Raw genomic sequence first — 21,029 nt, 5'->3', positions numbered from 1 at the left:
TCCCGCCGGGATCTCATTTTCCTTCCCGGGGGGTAGGGGGGGGGTTTATCACTATCATCATTTTCCCATCACCTGCCAGAGTTGGAGTGATGTATCCTGTGTATCCTGTGTGTCCTGTGTGTTCTGTGTGTCGTGTGTGTCCTGTGTGTCCTGTGTGTTCTGTGTGTCGTGTGTGTCGTGTGTGTCCTGTGTGTCCTGTGTGTTCTGTGTGTCGTGTGTGTCGTGTGTGTCCTGTGTGTCCTGTGTGTTCTGTGTGTCGTGTGTGTCGTGTGTGTCCTGTGTGTCCTGTGTGTTCTGTGTGTCGTGGGTGTCGTGTGTATCCTGTGTGTCGTGTGTATCCTGTGTGTCCTGTGTGTCGTGTGTATCCTGTGTATCCTGTGTGTCCTGTGTGTTGTGTGTATCCTATGTGTCCTGTGTGTCCTGTGTATGCTGTGTATCCTGTGTCTCCTGTGTATCCTGTGTCTCCTGTGTATCCTATCTATCCTGTGTATCATGTTTATCCTGTTTATCCTGTGTATCCTATGTATTAATATCTGTAAGTTCCAATCACTTCCACTTTCTTTTACCTAGACGTGCTGTTCACTCTCCCTGTGTTTGCTTCTTCTTAGTTTAGTTTCCCCTCTACCTCCAAAGTGTTCCTTAAGTTCCTCTACTTCATGTGTAACTCCATCCTCATTGGTATACAAGACCTTAGGGCTCATCTTGAACTGTACTATGTGATTCAACGGATTGGAATAACGGATTAGAGTCGGAGGAAGTAGTGATGATTGGTTGTGAGTTAGGGAGATGCAGAGCGGGTCTGATAGGTGTGTATGTGTGAATATATGTGATCACATGTGTATGTGTGTATATATGTGATCACATGTGTATAACGCTAATATGTTTACTGCCTGGTGACAGAGAGCGCGGAGGACCTGGCCGAGCAGAACGAGATTGAGTACGGCACTTTGGAGGGCGGGTCCACCATGGCCTTCTTCAGGGTAAGTGTATGGTGGAGCAGACAGTGTGTATGTGGTGGAGCAGACAGGCGGTATGTGTGGTGGAGCAGACAGTATGTGTGGTGGAGCAGACAGTATGTGTGGTGGAGCAGACAGTGTGTGTGGTGGAGCAGACAGGCGGTATGTGTGTGTGGAGCAGACAGGCTGTATGTGTGTGGTGGAGCAGACAGGCAGCATGTGTGTGGTGGAGCAGACAGTATGTGTGTGTGGTGGAGCAGACAGGAAGTATGTGTGTGGTGGAGCAGACAGGCAGTATGTGTGGTGGAGCAGACAGTATGTGTGGTGGAGCAGACAGTATGTGTGGTGGAGCAGACAGTGTGTGTGGTGGAGCAGACAGGCGGTATGTGTGTGTGGAGCAGACAGGCTGTATGTGTGTGGTGGAGCAGACAGGCTGTATGTGTGTGGTGGAGCAGACAGGCAGCATGTGTGTGGTGGAGCAGACAGTATGTGTGTGTGGTGGAGCAGACAGGGAGTATGTGTGTGGTGGAGCAGACAGGCAGTATGTGTGGTGGAGCAGACAGTATGTGTGTGGTGGAGCAGACAGGCTGTGTGTGTGGTGGAGCAGACAGTATGTGTGTGGTGGAGCAGACAGGCAGTATGTGTGTGGTGGAGCAGACAGGCAGTATGTGTGGTGGAGCAGACAGTATGTGAGGTGGAGCAGACAGTGTGTGTGTGGTGGAGCAGACAGTATGTGTGTGGTGGAGCAGACAGTATGTGTGTGGTGGAGCAGACAGTGTGTGTGGTGGAGCAGACAGTATGTGTGTGGTGTAGCAGACAGTATGTGTGTGGTGGAGCAGACAGTATGTGTGTGGTGGAGCAGACAGTGTGTGTGGTGGAGCAGACAGTATGTGTGGTGGAGCAGACAGTGTGTGTGTGGTGGAGCAGACAGTATGTGTGTGGTGGAGCAGACAGTGTGTGTGTGGTAGATCAGACAGTGTGTGTGTGGTGGAGCAGACAGTATGTGTGTGGTGGAGCAGACAGTATGTGTGTGTGTGGTGGAGCAGACAGTATGTGTGTGTGGTGGAGCAGACAGTGTGTGTGGTGGAGCAGAGAGTGTGTGTGTGGTGGAGCAGACAGGCAGTATGTGTGTGGTGGAGCAGACAGTGTGTGTGTGGTGGAGCAGATAGTGTGTGTGTGGTGGAGCAGACAGTATGTGTGGTGGAGCAGACAGGCAGTATGTGTGTGGTGGAGCAGACAGTGTGTGTGTGTGGTGGAGCAGACAGTGTGTGTGTGGTGGAGCAGACAGTAGGTGTGGTGGAGCAGACAGTGTGTGTGTGGTGGAGCAGACTGTGTGTGTGTGGTGGAGCAGACAGTGTGTGTGTGGTGGAGCAGACTGTGTGTGTGTGGTGGAGCAGACAGGCAGTATGTGTGTGGTGGAGCAGACAGTGTGTGTGTGGTGGAGCAGACAGTGTGTGTGGTGGAGCAGACAGGCAGTATGTGTGTGGTGGAGCAGACAGGCAGTATGTGTGTGGTGGAGCAGACAGTATGTGTGTGGTGGAGCAGACAGTGTGTGTGTGTGGTGGAGCAGACAGTGTGTGTGTGGTGGACCAGACAGTAGGTGTGGTGGAGCAGACAGTGTGTGTGTGGTGGAGCAGACAGTGTGTGTGTGGTGGAGCAGACTGTGTGTGTGTGGTGGAGCAGACAGGCAGTATGTGTGTGGTGGAGCAGACAGTGTGTGTGTGGTGGAGCAGACAGTGTGTGTGGTGGAGCAGACAGGCAGTATGTGTGTGGTGGAGCAGACAGGCAATATGTGTGTGGTGAAGCAGACAGGCAGTATGTGTGTGGTGGAGCAGACAGTGTGTGTGGTGGAGCAGACAGTGTGTGTGTGGTGGAGCAGACAGGCAGTATGTGTGTGGTGGAGCAGACAGACAGTATGTGTGTGGTGGAGCAGACAGGCAGTATGTGTGTGGTGGAGCAGACAGGCAGTATGTGTGTGTGGTGGAGCAGACAGTGTGTGTGGTGGAGCAGACAGTGTGTGTGTGGTGGAGCAGACAGACAGTATGTGTGTGGTGGAGCAGACAGACAGTATGTGTGTGGTGGAGCAGACAGGCAGTATGTGTGTGGTGGAGCAGACAGTGTGTGTGGTGGAGCAGACAGTGTGTGTGTGGTGGAGCAGACAGGCAGTATGTGTGTGGTGGAGCAGACAGGCAGTATGTGTGGTGGAGCAGACAGTATGTGTGTGGTGGAGCAGACAGGCTGTGTGTGTGGTGGAGAAGACAGTATGTGTGTGGTGGAGCAGACAGGCAGTGTGTGGTGGAGCAGACAGGCAGTGTGTGTGGTGGAGCAGACAGGCAGTATGTGTGTGGTGGAGCAGACAGGCAGTATGTGTGTGGTGGAGCAGACAGGCAGTATGTGTGTGGTGGAGCAGACAGGCAGTGTGTGTGGTGGAGCAGACAGGCAGTATGTGTGTAGTGGAGCAGCAGACAGACAGACAGTAAGGACAGAGGACAGCAGACGTGTGAGGGAGGTGGTACAGACAGCTCTGCGCGTCAAGTGACAGGTGACACAGCAGACAGAAGAGCTTCCCTGTTGGCCAGAGCAATAGACAGACAGACGAACAGATCTGTACACAAACCTTAGACGGAAGGTTCCGATAGTTACGTAACAACAACGTATATCTGACGTATTCACAACTCTCATGAATATTATATATAAATATACCTAGATGTATATAGGCTGATGACGTGTATATACATAGTGTATATAGGACACTTACCCGGCGTGGCACAGTATCCTCATCCTGATACTCTACGGAAAACAAATCCTTGATTTCACCCTTGAACATTAAAGTGGGGGGGTCGCTATTGATGCCAATATTTCTTAGCAAAACACAGTGACACCTGGGCGGACCCAGCCCGGCCTGTGACACTCCCATCCCCTCCAAGTGTCATCTTGCAAAGTTAGGAGACGCCCCTTGAACAACTGACAGACCAACAAACATTATATTTTAGATTTATAAATGATTCACAAAGACTGGAGCAGAAATAATTTTTTATTTTCAGAGTAATTAGATATATTTATTAAAGCGTTACCCTCAATGAGAGTAGCTTAATTATCTAACTTTAGTCAGAATATATTAATTAGTGTGAAGTGGTGAGTCAGTGTGTGAGTACTTTGACCTGCTGAATATAACACTATGACTCTCACAGTAATTAGTGTGTGTGTGTGTGTGTGTGTGTGTGTGTGTGTGTGTGTGTGTGTGTGGTGTGTGTGTGTGTGTGTGTGTGTGTGTGTGTGTGTGTGTGTGTGTGTGGTGTGTGTGTGTGTGTGTGTGTGTGTGTGTGTGTGTGTGTGTGTGTGTGTGTGTGGTGTGTGTGTGTGTGTGTGTGTGTGGTGTGTGTGTGTGTGTGTGTGTGTGTGTGTGGTGTGTGTGTGTGTGTGTGTGTGTGTGTGGTGTGTGTGTGTGTGTGTGTGTGTGTGTGTGTGTGTGTGTGTGTGTGTGTGTGTGTGTGTGTGTGTGTGTGTGTGTGTGTGTGTGTGTGTGTGTATGTGTGGTGTGTGTGTGTGTGTGTGTGTGTGTGTGTGTGTGTGTGTGTGTGTGTGTGTGTGTGTGTGTGTGTGTGTGTGTGGTGTGTGTGTGTGTGGTGTGTGTGTGTGTGTATGTGTGTGTGTGTGTGTGTGTGTGTGTGTGTGTGTGTGTGTGTGTGTGTGTGTGTGTGTGTGTGCGTGCGTGCGTGTGTGCGTGCGTGTGTGTGCGTGCGTGTGTACGGAAGCAGTCACAGGAACACAATAGCAATTGGAAGAGCTAATAGTGAGCCAGGACTCCGCCAGCAACACGGCCCAAAAGCTTCATCCAATTACTTTCATGGTTTTTGTCTACACGAGGACGAGCGGGGTTCGACCCGGCGGAAAATGAGCCCAGGACAACCAGCCTATGATGTGTGTACTTCCGCACGTACACAGAGGCTGGGACACGCACACACACACACACACACACACACACACACACACACACACACACACACACACACACACACACACCTCAGGATGCACTCTTTCAAATGTAATATCAATATAGGTATAGGTTCAGTACTATTTGTAATATCTTAACATAGTAAGAAGGTTAGGTTAGGTCGTGGTTTTATATTCAGCTTTTCAAGGTAAACTCAAATATTCACAATAAATTAGTATGTCACATATGCACTTATTCATAAGCAAGATATTGATTATAAGCAAGTGCGAGAACAGGTTGATGATGCACTAGCCGACTAATAGAGAGGGAAAGAGCAGTAGTCATAGTAGGTATTAGGGAGCAAATACGAGCCACTCCAAGGGTGAGGAGAGATATGGACAAAGCCATAGTCAAAGAGATCCTTGAAGGAGTACAGATGTACAGAGGGAAGAACTGAATACAGAAAAGGTTTTCAGGCTTGGCCGGTACAACAAGGACAAAGATCGCTTGATAAAAGTGGTTTTCAAAAGCAAGATGAAAAGATACGTCAAAGTGTCAAGAGAGGCAGAAGGGCAATATGAAAACGACATAGCAAGCAAGGCTAAGACTCAGCCTAAACTGCTACACAGCCACATCAGGAGAAAGACAACAGTGAAGGAACAGGTAATGAAACTGAGGATAGGGGCAGACAGATTCACTACAAACGACAAGGAAGTGTGTGAGAAACTCAATAAGAAATTCCAGGAAGTCTTCACATTGGAGCAAGAAGAAGTTCCAGAGATAAGAGAAGGAATAATTAACCAGACACCACTAAAGGAATTTGAGATTACCAGTGGAGATGTAATGAAGCTTTTGCTAGAGTTGGATGTGACAAAGGCTGTAGGCCTGGTTAGAATATCACCATGGATACTAAAGGAAGGAGCAGAAGCACTGTGCCTGCCACTCTCAATGGTGTATAACAAATCACTGGCAACAAATTTCTGGCAGGTGAACTGCCAGAAATTTGGAAGACTGCTAATGTAGTCCGATATACAAGAAAGGGGATAGACAGGAGGCACTGAACTACAGGCCAGTGTCCCTAACCTGCATACCATGCAAGATGATGGAGAAGATTGTGCGAAGAAAGCTAGTGGAGCACCTGGAGCGAAGGAACTTTGTAACACAGCATCAACATGGGTTCAGGGATGGCAGGTCCTGCCTCACAGGGTTACTTGAATTCTACGACCAGGCAACAAAAATAAGGCAAGAAAGAGAAGGGTGGGCAGACTGCATATTTTTGGATTGTCAGAAAGCCTTTGATACAGTGCCACACAAGAGGCTAGTGAAAAAGCTGGAGATGCAGGCTGGAGTGAAAGGGAAGGTACTCCGGTGGATACAGGAGTACCTAAGTAACAGGAGACAACGAGTCAGTGTGAGGGGTGAGGTCTCAGATTGGCGAGACGTTACGAGTGGAGTCCCGCAGGGGTCAGTCCTTGGACCTATACTGTTTCTGATATATGTAAATGATCTCCCAGAGGGTATAGAATCGATTCTCTCAATGTTTGCCGATGATGCAAAAATTATGAGGAGGATTAAGACGGAGGATGATAGTATGAGACTACAAGATTACCTAGACAGACTGAATGAATGGTCCAACAAATGGCTACTAAAGTTCAACCCGAGTAAATACAAGGTAATGAAACTAGGCGGTGGAAACAGGAGGCCAAACACAGGATACAGAATAGGAGATGAAGTACTTAATGAAACAGACAGAGAGAAAGATCTAGGAGTTGATATCACACCAAACCTGTCTCCTGAAGCCCACATAAAAAGAATAACGTCTGCGGCATATGCGAGGCTGGCTAACATCAGAACAGCGTTCAGGAACCTGTGTAAGGAATCATTCAGAATCTTGTACACCACATATGTAAGACCAATCCTGGAGTATGCAGCCCCAGCATGGAGCCCGTACCTTGTCAAGCACAAGACGAAGCTGGAAAAAGTTCAGAGGTATGCCACTAGACTAGTCCCAGAACTAAGAGGCATGAGTTACGAGGAAAGGCAGCGGGAAATGCACCTTACGACACTGGAAGACAAAAGAGTAAGGGGGGACATGATCACTACCTACAAAATTCTCAGAGGAATTGACAGAGTAGATGAAGATAAACTATTCAACACTGGTGGGACTCGAACAAGGGGACACAGGTGGAGACTGAGTACCCACATGAGCCACAGAGACGTTAGAAGGAACTTTTTCAGTGTGGGAGTAGTTAACAGGTGGAATGCATTAGGCAGTGATGTGGTGGAGGCTGACTCCATACACAGTTTATAATGTAGATATGATAGAGCCCAGTAGGCTCAGGAACCTGTACACCTGTTGATTGACAGTTGAGAGGCGGGACCAAAGAGCCGAAGCTCAACCCCCGCAAGCATAAATAGGTGAGTACAAATAGGTGAGTACACACACACACACATACATAAAGCCCACATAATATATAAAATTTTTAAGACATTTAGACAATGGAGCACATATTCCACTATAAAAATGCCATATATATATATATACATATTATATATATATATATATATATATATATATATATATATATATATATATATATATATATATATATATATATATATATATACCCTCCTAGCATACCCTCGGTGCAAAGAGAATTCTGATATTTAGAATTTAGTTTTAAATGATTTAAATGTTTTAAATTAATTAGTTTAATTTATATATTATTTCAAAACAAATAAAATATGATGACGTGAGATTTATTTTATGAAATAATTTAAGAAAAGAGTTTATTTAAGGGTTTAAGGACAGCCATTATGATAGGGCTTAAATACAATATTTAATGAAGGGTTTTATATTGGGTTTAAGAGTTTGAGAGTGGGCTGAGAGCGGGTTCAAGAGCACCGAGAGTTGGAGAGGTTGTTTAAGAAAGGTTCCTTGTTTCACAGGACTCCAAGATTGAGACGTACCAGAAGATGTGGAGGTATATGGAGAGTAGACGTCCGTCTGTCTTCGTGCCCACCATAGAGGAGGGGGTCAGTAGGGTGAGTACCTGGACCCCACCACTCATGGGGTCAGTAGGGTGAGTATCTGGACCCCACCACTCATGGGGTCAGCAGGGTAAGTACCTGGACCCCACCACTCATGGGGTCAGTAGGGTGAGTACCTGGACCCCACCACTCATGGGGTCAGTAGGGTGAGTACCTGGACCCCACCATACATGGGGTCAGTAGGGTGAGTACCTGGACCCCACCACTCATGGGGTCAGTAGGGTGAGTACCTGGACCCCACCACTCATGGGGTCAGTACCTGGACCCCACCATACATGGGGTCAGTAGGGTGAGTACCTGGACCCCACCATACATGGGGTCAGTAGGGTGAGTACCTGGACCCCACCACTCATGGGGTCAGTAGGGTGAGTACCTGGACCCCACCACTCATGGGGTCAGTAGGGTGAGTACCTGGACCCCACCACTCATGGGGTCAGTAGGGTGAGTACCTGGACCCCACCACTCATGGGGTCAGCAGGGTGAGTACCTGGACCCCACCACTCATGGGGTCAGTACCTGGACCCCACCACTCATGGGGTCAGTACCTGGACCCCACCACTCATGGGGTCAGTAGGGTGAGTACCTGGACCCCACCACTCATGGGGTCAGCAGGGTGAGTACCTGGACCCCACCACTCATGGGGTCAGTACCTGGACCCCACCATTCATGGGGTCAGTACCTGGACCCCACCACTCATGGGGTCAGTAGGGTGAGTACTTGGACCCCACCATACATGGGGTCAGTAGGGTGAGTACCTGAACCCCACCACTCATGGGGTCAGTAGGGTGAGTACCTGGACCCCACCATACATGGGGTCAGTAGGGTGAGTACCTGGACCCCACCACTCATGGGGTCAGTAGGGTGAGTACCTGGACCCCACCACTCATGGGGTCAGTAGGGTGAGTACCTGGACCCCACCACTCATGGGGTCAGTAGGGTGAGTACCTGGACCCCACCACTCATGGGGTCAGTACCTGGACCCCACCATTCATGGGGTCAGTATCTGGACCCCACCATTCATGGGGTCAGTACCTGGACCCCACCACTTATGGGGGTCAGTAGGGTGAGTACCTGGACCCCACCATACATGGGGTCAGTACCTGGACCCCACCATTCATTGGGTCAGTACCTGGACCCCACCACTCATGGGGTCAGTACCTGGACCCCACCATTCATGGGGTCAGTACCTGGACCCCACCACTCATGGGGTCAGTACCTGGACCCCACCATTCATGGGGTGAGTACCTGGACCCCACCATTCATTGGGTCAGTACCTGGACCCCACCATACATGGGGTCAGTAGGGTGACTAGCCTTTCCTCAAAAATTATGAATATAAGGCTACAATTCACGGGATATAGAGTTATGAACTATTTAGCCAAACAACATCGGTACAAGGGATGTCAGGACTATAAGGCTGTAGAAGTTAAGAGGATGCGATCACCGGCAGGTCCTGCGTGGGAACTACGCCTTCCTGATGGAGTCGACCATGCTCGACTACACTATACAGAGGAATTGTAACCTGACTCAGGTCGGCGGACTCCTCAACTCGAACTCCTACGGCATCGCCACCCCCATAGGTAAGGTCGACCTCCAGCGCCTTCAAGATCAGGTCCTTGTGTCCTGTCTGGCCTCGAGGACCAGGTCCTGGTGTTCTCTCTGGCCTCGAGGACCAGGTCCTGTGCTCTCTGGCCTCGAGGACCAGGTCCTTGTGTTCTCTCTGGCCTCGAGAACCAGGTCCTGGTGTTCTCTCTGGCCTCGAGGACCAGGTCCTGTGCTCTCTGGCCTCGAGGACCAGGTCCTGTGCTCTCTGGCCTCGAGGACCAGGTCCTTGTGTTCTCTCTGGCCTCGAGGACCAGGTCCTTGTGTTCTCTCTGGCCTCGAGGACCAGGTCCTGGTGTTCTCTCTGGCCTCGAGGACCAGGTCCTGTGCTCTCTGGCCTCGAGGACCAGGTCCTGTGTTCTCTCTGGCCTCGAGGACCAGCTCGAGGTATGAACTGTTCTACTGTTCTATGATGTTCTCATGCTTGTGGTTCAGAACAGATTTAATGTTATCCAGGATAACTAATGATATTTTCAACATTATGTTGTTCTGCAGCACAAGCAATGGTTCTTGAGAAATGTTCTCATGTTCACCACGACAACTACAGTGTTCTAAGACCTGTTCTCATGTTCACCACCCACCAACACACTGCCCCAAGCCCTGTTCTCGTGTTCACCACCCCCCAAGCCCTGTTCTCGTGTTCACCACCCCCCAAGCCCTGTTCTTGTGTTCACCACCCCCCAAGCCCTGTTCTCGTGTTCACCACCCCCCAAGCCCTGTTCTCGTGTTCACCACCCCCCAAGCCCTGTTCTCGTGTTCACCACCCCCCAAGCCCTGTTCTCGTGTTCACCACCCCCCAAGCCCTGTTCTCGTGTTTACCACCCCCCAAGCCCTGTTCTCGTGTTCACCACCCCCCAAGCCGTGTTCTCGTGTTCACCACCCCCCAAGCCCTGTTCTCGTGTTTACCACCCCCCAAGCCCTGTTCTCGTGTTCACCACCCCCCAAGCCGTGTTCTCGTGTTCACCACCCCCCAAGCCCTGTTCTCGTGTTCACCACCCCCCAAGCCCTGTTCTCGTGTTCACCACCCCCCAAGCCCTGTTCTCGTGTTCACCACCCCCCAAGCCCTGTTCTCGTGTTCACCACCCCCCAAGCCCTGTTCTCGTGTTCACCACCCCCCAAGCCCTGTTCTCGTGTTTACCACCCCCCAAGCCCTGTTCTCGTGTTCACCACCCCCCAAGCCCTGTTCTCGTGTTCACCACCCCCCAAGCCGTGTTCTCGTGTTCACCACCCCCCAAGCCCTGTTCTCGTGTTCACCACCCCCCAAGCCCTGTTCTCGTGTTCACCACCCCCCAAAACACTGCCCCAAGCCCTGTTCTCGTGTTCACCACCCCCCAAACCACTACCCCAAGCGTGTTCTCGTGTTCTCTGAGACGTGTTCTTGGTGTTGACGGCGGCAGGTTCACCGTGGAGGGACAAGATCTCGCTGGCCATCCTGGAGCTGCAGGAGAAGGGGATCATCCAGATGCTATACAGCAAGTGGTGGAAGAACACGGGCGACGTCTGTAACAGGGACGAGAAGAACAAGGACTCTAAAGCCAGCGCTCTCGGTGTAGAGAACATTGGTCAGTTTACCTACATTTGTACCATGAGTTTACCTCCATTTGTACCATTGAGGTAAACCCATGGTATGAACCTTAAACCCATGATTTGTACCATGGGCTTATCTTGATTTGTACCATGGGTTTACCTGGTTTTGTACTATGGGTTTACCTTGTTTGCACCATGAGTTTACCTTGTTTGCACCATGAGTTTACCTTGTTTTGTACATGGGTTTACGTTGATTTGTATCATCGAGGTAAACCCATGGTATGAACCTTAAACCCATGATTTGTACCATGGGCTTATCTTGATTAGTATCAGGGGTTTACCTTGATTTGTCAAACGGGTTTACCTTAATTTGTACCATGTGTTTACCTTGATTTTTTTTCAATGAGTTTACTTCGAGTTTTACCATCAGTTTACCTCGAGTTTTACCATCAGTTTACCACGATTTTATATGTTCATACGTTCCTGATGTTTGCATTTAGTTTACCTTAAATTTACATTATTATAACCTAAAGTTTACACCGAGGTTTACCTAAGGCTTACAATGAGCTTGCCTCGAGGTTTTATTTATTTGAGTTTACTACAAGATTTACATTGAGTTTACCTTGAGTTTATTATGTTTTTCTCGAGTTTACAATGAGTTTAGATAAACTTAAAGTAAACTCTACCTCAATTTTGCATTAAGTTTATACTGATTATATCGAGCTTGATATGAAATTTATTCGAGTTTACGTAGAGTAAACCAAAAGTTTTCCTTTGAAGGACGCTGGTTTACATGCAGTAAACCAAGAGTTGCCCTTGAAGGACGCTGGTTTACATGCAGTAAACCAAAAGTTTTCCATTGAAGGACGCTGGTTTACATGCAGTAAACCAAGAGTTGCCCTTGAAGGACGCTGGTTTACATGCAGTAAACCAAAAGTTTTCCATTGAAGGACGCTGGTTTACATGCAGTAAACCAAGAGTTGCCCTTGAAGGACGCTGGTTTACATGCAGTAAACCAAGAGTTGCCCTTGAAGGACGCTGGTTTACATGCAGTAAACCAAAAGTTTCCCATTGAAGGACGCTGGTTTACATGCAGTAAACCAAGAGTTGCCCTTGAAGGACGCTGGTTTACATGCAGTAAACCAAGAGTTGCCCTTGAAGGACGCTGGTTTACATGCAGTAAACCAAAAGTTTCCCATTGAAGGACGCTGGTTTACATGCAGTAAACCAAGAGTTGCCCTTGAAGGACGCTGGTTTACATGCAGTAAACCAAGAGTTGCCCTTGAAGTACGCTGGTTTACATGCAGTAAACCAAGAGTTGCCCTTGAAAGACGCTGGTTTACATGCAGTAAACCAAGAGTTGCCCTTGCAGGACGCTGGTTTACATGCAGTAAACCAAGAGTTGCCCTTGAAGTACGCTGGTTTACATGCAGTAAACCAAGAGTTGCCCTTGAAGGACGCTGGTTTACATGCAGTAAACCAAGAGTTGCCCTTGAAGTACGCTGGTTTACATGCAGTAAACCAAGAGTTGCCCTTGAAAGACGCTGGTTTACATGCAGTAAACCAAGAGTTGCCCTTGCAGGACGCTGGTTTACATGCAGTAAACCAAGAGTTGCCCTTGCAGGACGCTGGTTTACATGCAGTAAACCAAGAGTTGCCCTTGAAGTACGCTGGTTTACATGCAGTAAACCAAGAGTTGCCCTTGAAGGACGCTGGTTTACATGCAGTAAACCAAGAGTTGCCCTTGAAGTACGCTGGTTTACATGCAGTAAACCAAGAGTTGCCCTTGAAAGACGCTGGTTTACATGCAGTAAACCAAGAGTTGCCCTTGCAGGACGCTGGTTTACATGCAGTAAACCAAGAGTTGCCCTTGAAGTACGCTGGTTTACATGCAGTAAACCAAGAGTTGCCCTTGAAGGACGCTGGTTTACATGCAGTAAACCAAGAGTTGCCCTTGAAGTACGCTGGTTTACATGCAGTAAACCAAGAGTTGCCCTTGAAAGACGCTGGTTTAACGTAATAGATATAAAATTTGCGTTGATTTCGGGGCTCAACATGCCCGGGACCCGGTCCCTGACCAGGTCTCCGAGATACCATAAGAAGCAATAACAGAGAGAGATAACAACTACAAACAAACAATAACAGAGAGAGATAACAACTACAAACAAACTAATAAAGAACCAGGAGAACCAATCACAGGCGCGGAAAATCTAAGAACAATGTCTGAAAAGTCTTTGTCGTTCCTTCCAAGGTTGATGACAGACAGGTTTCAGCCGCTCTCTAGATAACACAGTTGAGGGTTGAGAGGCGGGGCCACAGAGCCAGAGTTCAACCCCCGCAAGCACAACAAGGAGGGTAGAGAGCGGCGCCCGGGGTGGAGCCATGGACCAAAGGTTGTACCACCAGAGAGAACGACGTGTCCAAAGGTGCAGGTAAGGTGCAAGGTTAGGCACCTCTCGGAGCATTGTGCAAGTGAGAGAAATAAATGAGTTTCTAGGTGTAGGCTTCAGATGAGCTGAGGTAGGATAACAGCTCTTGCTTGCAGTTTCACTAGGTATGTTATTAGGCATCCCTTATGAATCCTAGTCTTAGTTTAATAAAAGAGAGAGAGAGAGAGAGAGAGAGAGAGAGAGAGAGAGAGAGAGAGAGAGAGAGAGAGAGAGAGAGAGAGAGAGAGAGAGAGAGAGAGAGAGAGAGAGAGAGAGACAGAGACAGACAGACAGACAGAGAGACAGAGACAGAGACAGAGACAGAGACAGAGACAGAGACAGAGAGAGAGAGAGACAGAGACAGAGACAGAGACAGAGACAGAGACAGAGAGAGACAGAGACAGAGAATCAGTCCTCTGGTATCAAAGAATATCAGATAAGAAGGCATTAAGAAGCCCCCCCCCCCTCCCTCACCCTCTAAGCTCCTGAAGGCTGAAAATCCCGGAATAAAGCTTTGAATCACGACCTTAATCGTTAATATGTTGCTGAAATACAGTTTTATGTTCGTCACAGACCATCCACACACATGTGACACAGACATTAGAGCTCCACACACATGTGGCACAGACATTAGAGCTCCACACACATGTGACACAGACATTAGAGCTCCACACACATGTGGCACAGACATTAGAGCTCCACACATGTGACACAGACATTAGAGCTCCACACACATGTGACACAGACATCAGAGCTCCACACATGTGACACAGACATTAGAGCTCCACACACATGTGACACAGACATTAGAGCTCCACACACATGTGACACAGACATTAGAGCTACACACATGTGACACAGACATCAGAGCTCCACACATGTGACACAGACATTAGAGCTACACACATGTGACACAGACATTAGAGCTACACACATGTGACACAGACATCAGAGCTACACACATGTGACACAGACATCAGAGCTACACACATGTGACACAGACATTAGAGCTACACACATGTGACACAGACATCAGAGCTCCACACATGTGACACAGACATCAGAGCTACACACATGTGACACAGACATCAGAGCTCCACACATGTGACACAGACATTAGAGCTCCACACACATGTGACACAGACATTAGAGCTACACACATGTGACACAGACATTAGAGCTACACACATGTGACACAGACATCAGAGCTACACACATGTGACACAGACATTAGAGCTACACACATGTGACACAGACATTAGAGCTACACACATGTGACACAGACATCAGAGCTCCACACATGTGACACAGACATTAGAGCTCCACACACATGTGACACAGACATTAGAGCTACACACATGTGACACAGACATTAGAGCTACACACATGTGACACAGACATCAGAGCTACACACATGTGACACAGACATCAGAGCTACACACATGTGACACAGACATTAGAGCTACACACATGTGACACAGACATCAGAGCTCCACACATGTGACACAGACATCAGAGCTACACACATGTGACACAGACATCAGAGCTCCACACATGTGACACAGACATTAGAGCTACACACATGTGACACAGACATCAGAGCTACACACATGTGACACAGACATTAGAGCTACACACATGTGACACAGACATCAGAGCTACACACATGTGACACAGACATTAGAGCTCCACACACACGTGACACAGACATCAGAGTTACACACATGTGACACAGACATCAGAGCTACACACATGTGACACAGACATTAGAGCTCCACACACACGTGACACAGACATCAGAGCTACACACATGTGACACAGACATCAGAGCTACACACATGTGACACAGACATTAGAGCTCCACACACACGTGACACAGACATCAGAGCTACACTTATGTGACACAGACATCAGAGCTACACACACGTGACACAGACATTAGAGCTACACACACGTGACACAGACATCAGAGCTACACACATGTGACACAGACATCAGAGCTACACACATGTGACACAGACATCAGAGCTACACACACGTGACACAGACATCAGAGCTACACTCATGTGACACAGACATCAGAGCTACACACACGTGACACAGACATCAGAGCTACACACATGTGACACAGACATCAGAGCCACACACACGTGACACAGACATCAGAGCTACACACATGTGACACAGACATCAGAGCTACACACATGTGACACAGACATCAGAGCTACACACATGTGACACAGACATCAGAGCTACACACATGTGACACAGACATCAGAGCTACACACACGTGGCACAGACATTAGAGCTACACACATGTGACACAGACATTAGAGCTACACACATGTGACACAGACATTAGAGCTCCACACATGTGACACAGACATTAGAGCTCCACACATGTGACACAGACATCAGAGCTCCACACACATGTGACACAGACATCAGAGCAACACACATGTGACACAGACATTAGAGCTACACACATGTGACACAGACATCAGAGCTACACACACATGTGACACAGACATCAGAGCTACACACACGTGACACAGACATCAGAGCTACACACATGTGACACAGACATCAGAGCTACACACATGTGACACAGACATCAGAGCTCCACACACATGTGACACAGACATCAGAGCTACACACACATGTGACACAGACATCAGAGCTACACACACATGTGACACAGACATCAGAGCTACACACACGTGACACAGACATCAGAGCTACACACATGTGACACAGACATCAGAGCTACACACATGTGACACAGACATCAGAGCTCCACACACATGTGACACAGACATCAGAGCTACACACACATGTGACACAGACATCAGAGCTACACACACATGTGACACAGACATCAGAGCTACACACACATGTGACACAGACATCAGAGCTACACACACGTGACACAGACATCAGAGCTACACACATGTGACACAGACATCAGAGCTACACACACATGTGACACAGACATCAGAGCTACACACATGTGACACAGACATCAGAGCTACACACACATGTGACACAGACATCAGAGCTACACACACACGTGACACAGACATCAGAGCTACACACACGTGACACAGACATCACAGACAACATAGAACAGTATATATATTTTCAGTAATCTAATAACGACAATAACAATTGTCTCTCGGAGTTAACAAAAAAATTTTTATGAAAACTTTTATACAAGTTTGAAAACTTTGCTCCCAGCTGCTACAATTATGATTGTAATTAGAGCCTTGTTGGCGTGGTTGTAGAGGAGGGGGGGGGGGGGGTTGTGACCTAACACGACGCCAGCCACAACAGTTGACTAACTCCTGAACCTCTATACTGCTAGGTGAACAGACGCATCAGGTGTAAGGTCTCTCTGGTGTAACAACTGACTTTCCACAAGATGATAGCCACAACTACTTGGGTTGGACGGTAGAGCGACTGTCTAGCTTCATGCAGGTCGGAGTTCAATCCCCGACTGGCCAGATAACTGTTAGGGATATCCACCAATCAGGACACATTATCAGGACGAGGGGTCAGCACTGTCCGTAGTGGGGTCAGACAAGGGAGGCGGGAAGGGGTCCAGCACTGTCCGTAGTGGGGTCAGACAAGGGGGTGGGAAGGGGTCCAGCACTGTCCGTAGTGGGGTCAGACAAGGGGGGCTGGAAGGGGTCCAGCACTGTCCGTAGTGGGGTCAGACAAGGGGGGCGGGAAGGGGTTCAGCACTGTCCGTAGTGGGGTCAGACAAGGGGGGCGGGAAGGGGTCCAGCACTGTCCGTAGTGGGGTCAGACAAGGGGGGCGGGAAGGGGTCCAGCACTGTCCGTAGTGGGGTCAGACAAGGGAGGCGGGAAGGGGTCCAGCACTGTCCGTAGTGGGGTCAGACAAGGGGGGCGGGAAGGGGTCCAGCACTGTCCGTAGTGGGGTCAGACAAGGGGGGCGGGAAGGGGTCCAGCACTGTCCGTAGTGGGGTCAGACAAGGGGGGCGGGAAGGGGTCCAGCACTGTCCGTAGTGGGGTCAGACAAGGGGGGCGGGAAGGGGTCCAGCACTGTCCGTAGTGGGGTCAGACAAGGGGGGCGGGAAGGGGTCCAGCACTGTCCGTAGTGGGGTCAGACAAGGGGGGCGGGAAGGGGTCCAGCACTGTCCGTAGTGGGGTCAGACAAGGGGGGCGGGAAGGGGTCCAGCACTGTCCGTAGTGGGGTCAGACAAGGGGGGCGGGAAGGGGTCCAGCACTGTCCGTAGTGGGGTCAGACAAGGGGGGCGGGAAGGGGTCCAGCACTGTCCGTAGTGGGGTCAGACAAGAGCGGCGGGTCAGTGTCAACAAAGCCACGTGCTCGCTAACATAAACATAAGCGGTGGTGCCAACAGTCACGAATCAATCACAACAAGTCTCCATCAGGAGATGATCAACACTGCAGGAAGTGCCCAAGAAGCACGTAGTTGACCACAGCAATAACTGCTAATCACCACCTTCTATTTCCAGTCAATCACTCAACTTTCTGAGAGTTACCAATTACTCACATCAACATATGGCAGCAGCGTGTTGAACCTTCGTGTGGAATGAGGACTTTGCGTGCCACGAAACTACAAATAAAGTCCTTGCAGCCGTAAGCAACAGCCGCTATATATGCTAAAACATGTATTAATACAACATGATTTATTGATTGTATAAATGTATACTGTATTCTTGTATACTGCAGACTCTCATTTGATCACTGACGTGCAAGGAGTCACATTACGAAACGCAAATGTCTTTTCCTTCGACATATCTGATAGTCAAGGTTGATGTCAAGGGCCATGATGGCTGCCAGCTGAGCCCTCACGGACTCTACTCTCCAGGCTACTCCTTCAGGCTGGGCAGTACTGCCTCTTGAGATGTGTACGTGCAATGTTGTGTGATTGAGGTCAAGCAGCCAGGTGTCTCCAGGAGGTGGTGATAGTTGAGCCAAGATGGTGATCCGGGAGGTTGTTGGTGTTGTCGCTAACAAGTGATGCTAGAGTTTAGTCACTTGTTAACTGTATATGACGCATTGGAACCAATCCACAAGGGCCGTGATCAGGATTCGAACCTACGTCTGAGAGGATCCCAGACGCGCCTTAATTTGTGTATATGACCCATACTTTGTGTATGACTCAGACCAGAACGTCACATACACGGTGTATTATGTATACATAAGAATAAAGGTAGCTGCAGAAGGCTTATTGGCCCATACGAGGCAGCTCCTATCTATGACCACCCAATCCCACTCGTATACTTGTCCAACCCGCGCTTGAAACAATCGAGGGACCCCACCTCCACCACGTTACGTGGTAATTGGTTCCACAAATCAACAACCCTGTTACCGAACCAGTATTTACCCAAGTCTTTCCTAAATCTAAACTCCCTCGATTGTTTCAAGCGAGGGTTGGACATTTTTATGAGTGGGATTGGGTGGTAATAGATAGGAGCTGCCTCGTATGGGCCAATAGGCCTTCTGCAGTTACCTTTGTTCTTATGTTCATCCAATTTATATCCATTGTTTCGTGTTCTGTCTTGTGTTGATAGTTTTAATACCCTTTACAAGTGAGCCGGAAGTGACGTCACTCCTCCCCCCCCCCCACAGGAGGGGTGTTCGTGGTGCTCATGTGTGGTCTCGCCCTCGCTATAGTGGTCGCCATCTTGGAGTTCTGCTGGAACTCTCGCAAGAATGCCCAAACGGTTCGGGTAAGATTACCTTCACTGTTGTCTCCTTATATGTATAGGCCTAGTGTGTGTCCTTATATGTATAGGCCTAGTGTGTGTCCTCATATGTATAGGCCTAGTGTGTGTCCTCATATGTATAGGCCTAGTGTGTGTCCTCATATGTATAGGCCTAGTGTGTGTCCTCATATGTATAGGCCTAGTGTGTGTCCTCATATGTATAGGCCTAGTGTGTGTCCTCATATGTATAGGCCTAGTGTGTGTCCTCATATGTATAGGCCTAGTGTGTGTCCTCATATGTATAGGCCTAGTGTGTGTCCTTATATGTATAGGCCTAGTGTGTGTCCTTATATGTATAGGCCTAGTGTGTCTCCTTATATGTATAGGCCTAGTGTGTGTCCTTATATGTATAGGCCTAGTGTGTCTCCTTATATGTATAGGCCTAGTGTGTGTCCTTATATGTATAGGCCTAGTGTGTGTCCTTATATGTATAGGCCTAGTGTGTGTCCTTATATGTATAGGCCTAGTGTGTGTCCTTATATGTATAGGCCTAGTGTGTCTCCTTATATGTATAGGCCTAGTGTGTCTCCTTATATGTATAGGCCTAGTGTGTGTCCTTATATGTATAGGCCTAGTGTGTGTCCTTATATGTATAGGCCTAGTGTGTGTCCTCATATGTATAGGCCTAGTGTGTGTCCTTATATGTATAGGCCTAGTGTGTGTCCTTATATGTATAGGCCTAGTGTGTCTCCTTATATGTATAGGCCTAGTGTGTGTCCTCATATGTATAGGCCTAGTGTGTGTCCTCATATGTATAGGCCTAGTGTGTCTCCTTATATGTATAGGCCTAGTGTGTGTCCTTATATGTATAGGCCTAGTGTGTCTCCTTATATGTATAGGCCTAGTGTGTGTCCTTATATGTATAGGCCTAGTGTGTGTCCTTATATGTATAGGCCTAGTGTGTGTCCTTATATGTATAGGCCTAGTGTGTGTCCTTATATGTATAGGCCTAGTGTGTCTCCTTATATGTATAGGCCTAGTGTGTCTCCTTATATGTATAGGCCTAGTGTGTGTCCTTATATGTATAGGCCTAGTGTGTGTCCTTATATGTATAGGCCTAGTGTGTGTCCTTATATGTATAGGCCTAGTGTGTGTCCTTATATGTATAGGCCTAGTGTGTCTCCTTATATGTATAGGCCTAGTGTGTGTCCTCATATGTATAGGCCTAGTGTGTGTCCTCATATGTATAGGCCTAGTGTGTGTCCTCATATGTATAGGCCTAGTGTGTGTCCTTATATGTATAGGCCTAGTGTGTCTCCTTATATGTATAGGCCTAGTGTGTGTCCTCATATGTATAGGCCTAGTGTGTGTCCTCATATGTATAGGCCTAGTGTGTGTCCTCATATGTATAGGCCTAGTGTGTGTCCTTATATGTATAGGCCTAGTGTGTGTCCTCATATGTATAGGCCTACATATGAGTGTATTTATATATAAATATATTTTTATTTTAATAGCATGATTTTTAATAGTTTACTTTTTAGTATTTTTTGTTTGTTATTATATTTGGTTGCATTGACCTGTTGTGGTTGGCGCGGTGCATGTTGCATGAGGCAGTACTACCAGAGTCGCCACGACGACCACCAGCACGGGGACGAGGCCCGGGACGACCCTGGCGACGACCACGACCTCTTTGATGACGAGGGAGAACGACCTCACATTGTGAGTCGTAAGGTAGGTCGTAAGTTGTTAGCTACGACCCGTCGTGGTAGGTCGTAAGTTGTTAGTTACGACCCGTCGTGGTAGATCGTAAGTTGTTAGCTACGACCCGTCGTGG

At 48.4% G+C, this 21,029-nt stretch overlaps 1 protein-coding gene across 1 annotated transcript in view; it reads left to right on the top strand.

Moving 5' to 3' along the window:
• The window catches only part of LOC123772696 (glutamate receptor ionotropic, kainate 2), a gene marked incomplete at its 5' end in the record, with an annotated part of 107,690 nt that overhangs the window by 60,371 nt on the left and 26,290 nt on the right, over positions 1–21,029 (top strand). Inside the window, 6 exon segments of the mRNA XM_069324519.1 lie at positions 901–980; positions 7,840–7,935; positions 9,391–9,520; positions 10,940–11,104; positions 19,119–19,219; positions 20,810–20,926. Coding sequence (XP_069180620.1) covers positions 901–980; positions 7,840–7,935; positions 9,391–9,520; positions 10,940–11,104; positions 19,119–19,219; positions 20,810–20,926 — 689 coding nt within the window.

This window comes from Procambarus clarkii, chromosome 14, assembly GCF_040958095.1.
Source record: "Procambarus clarkii isolate CNS0578487 chromosome 14, FALCON_Pclarkii_2.0, whole genome shotgun sequence".
NCBI lineage: Eukaryota > Metazoa > Arthropoda > Malacostraca > Decapoda > Cambaridae > Procambarus > Procambarus clarkii.
This window is presented reverse-complemented; position numbering and strand designations above follow the sequence as displayed.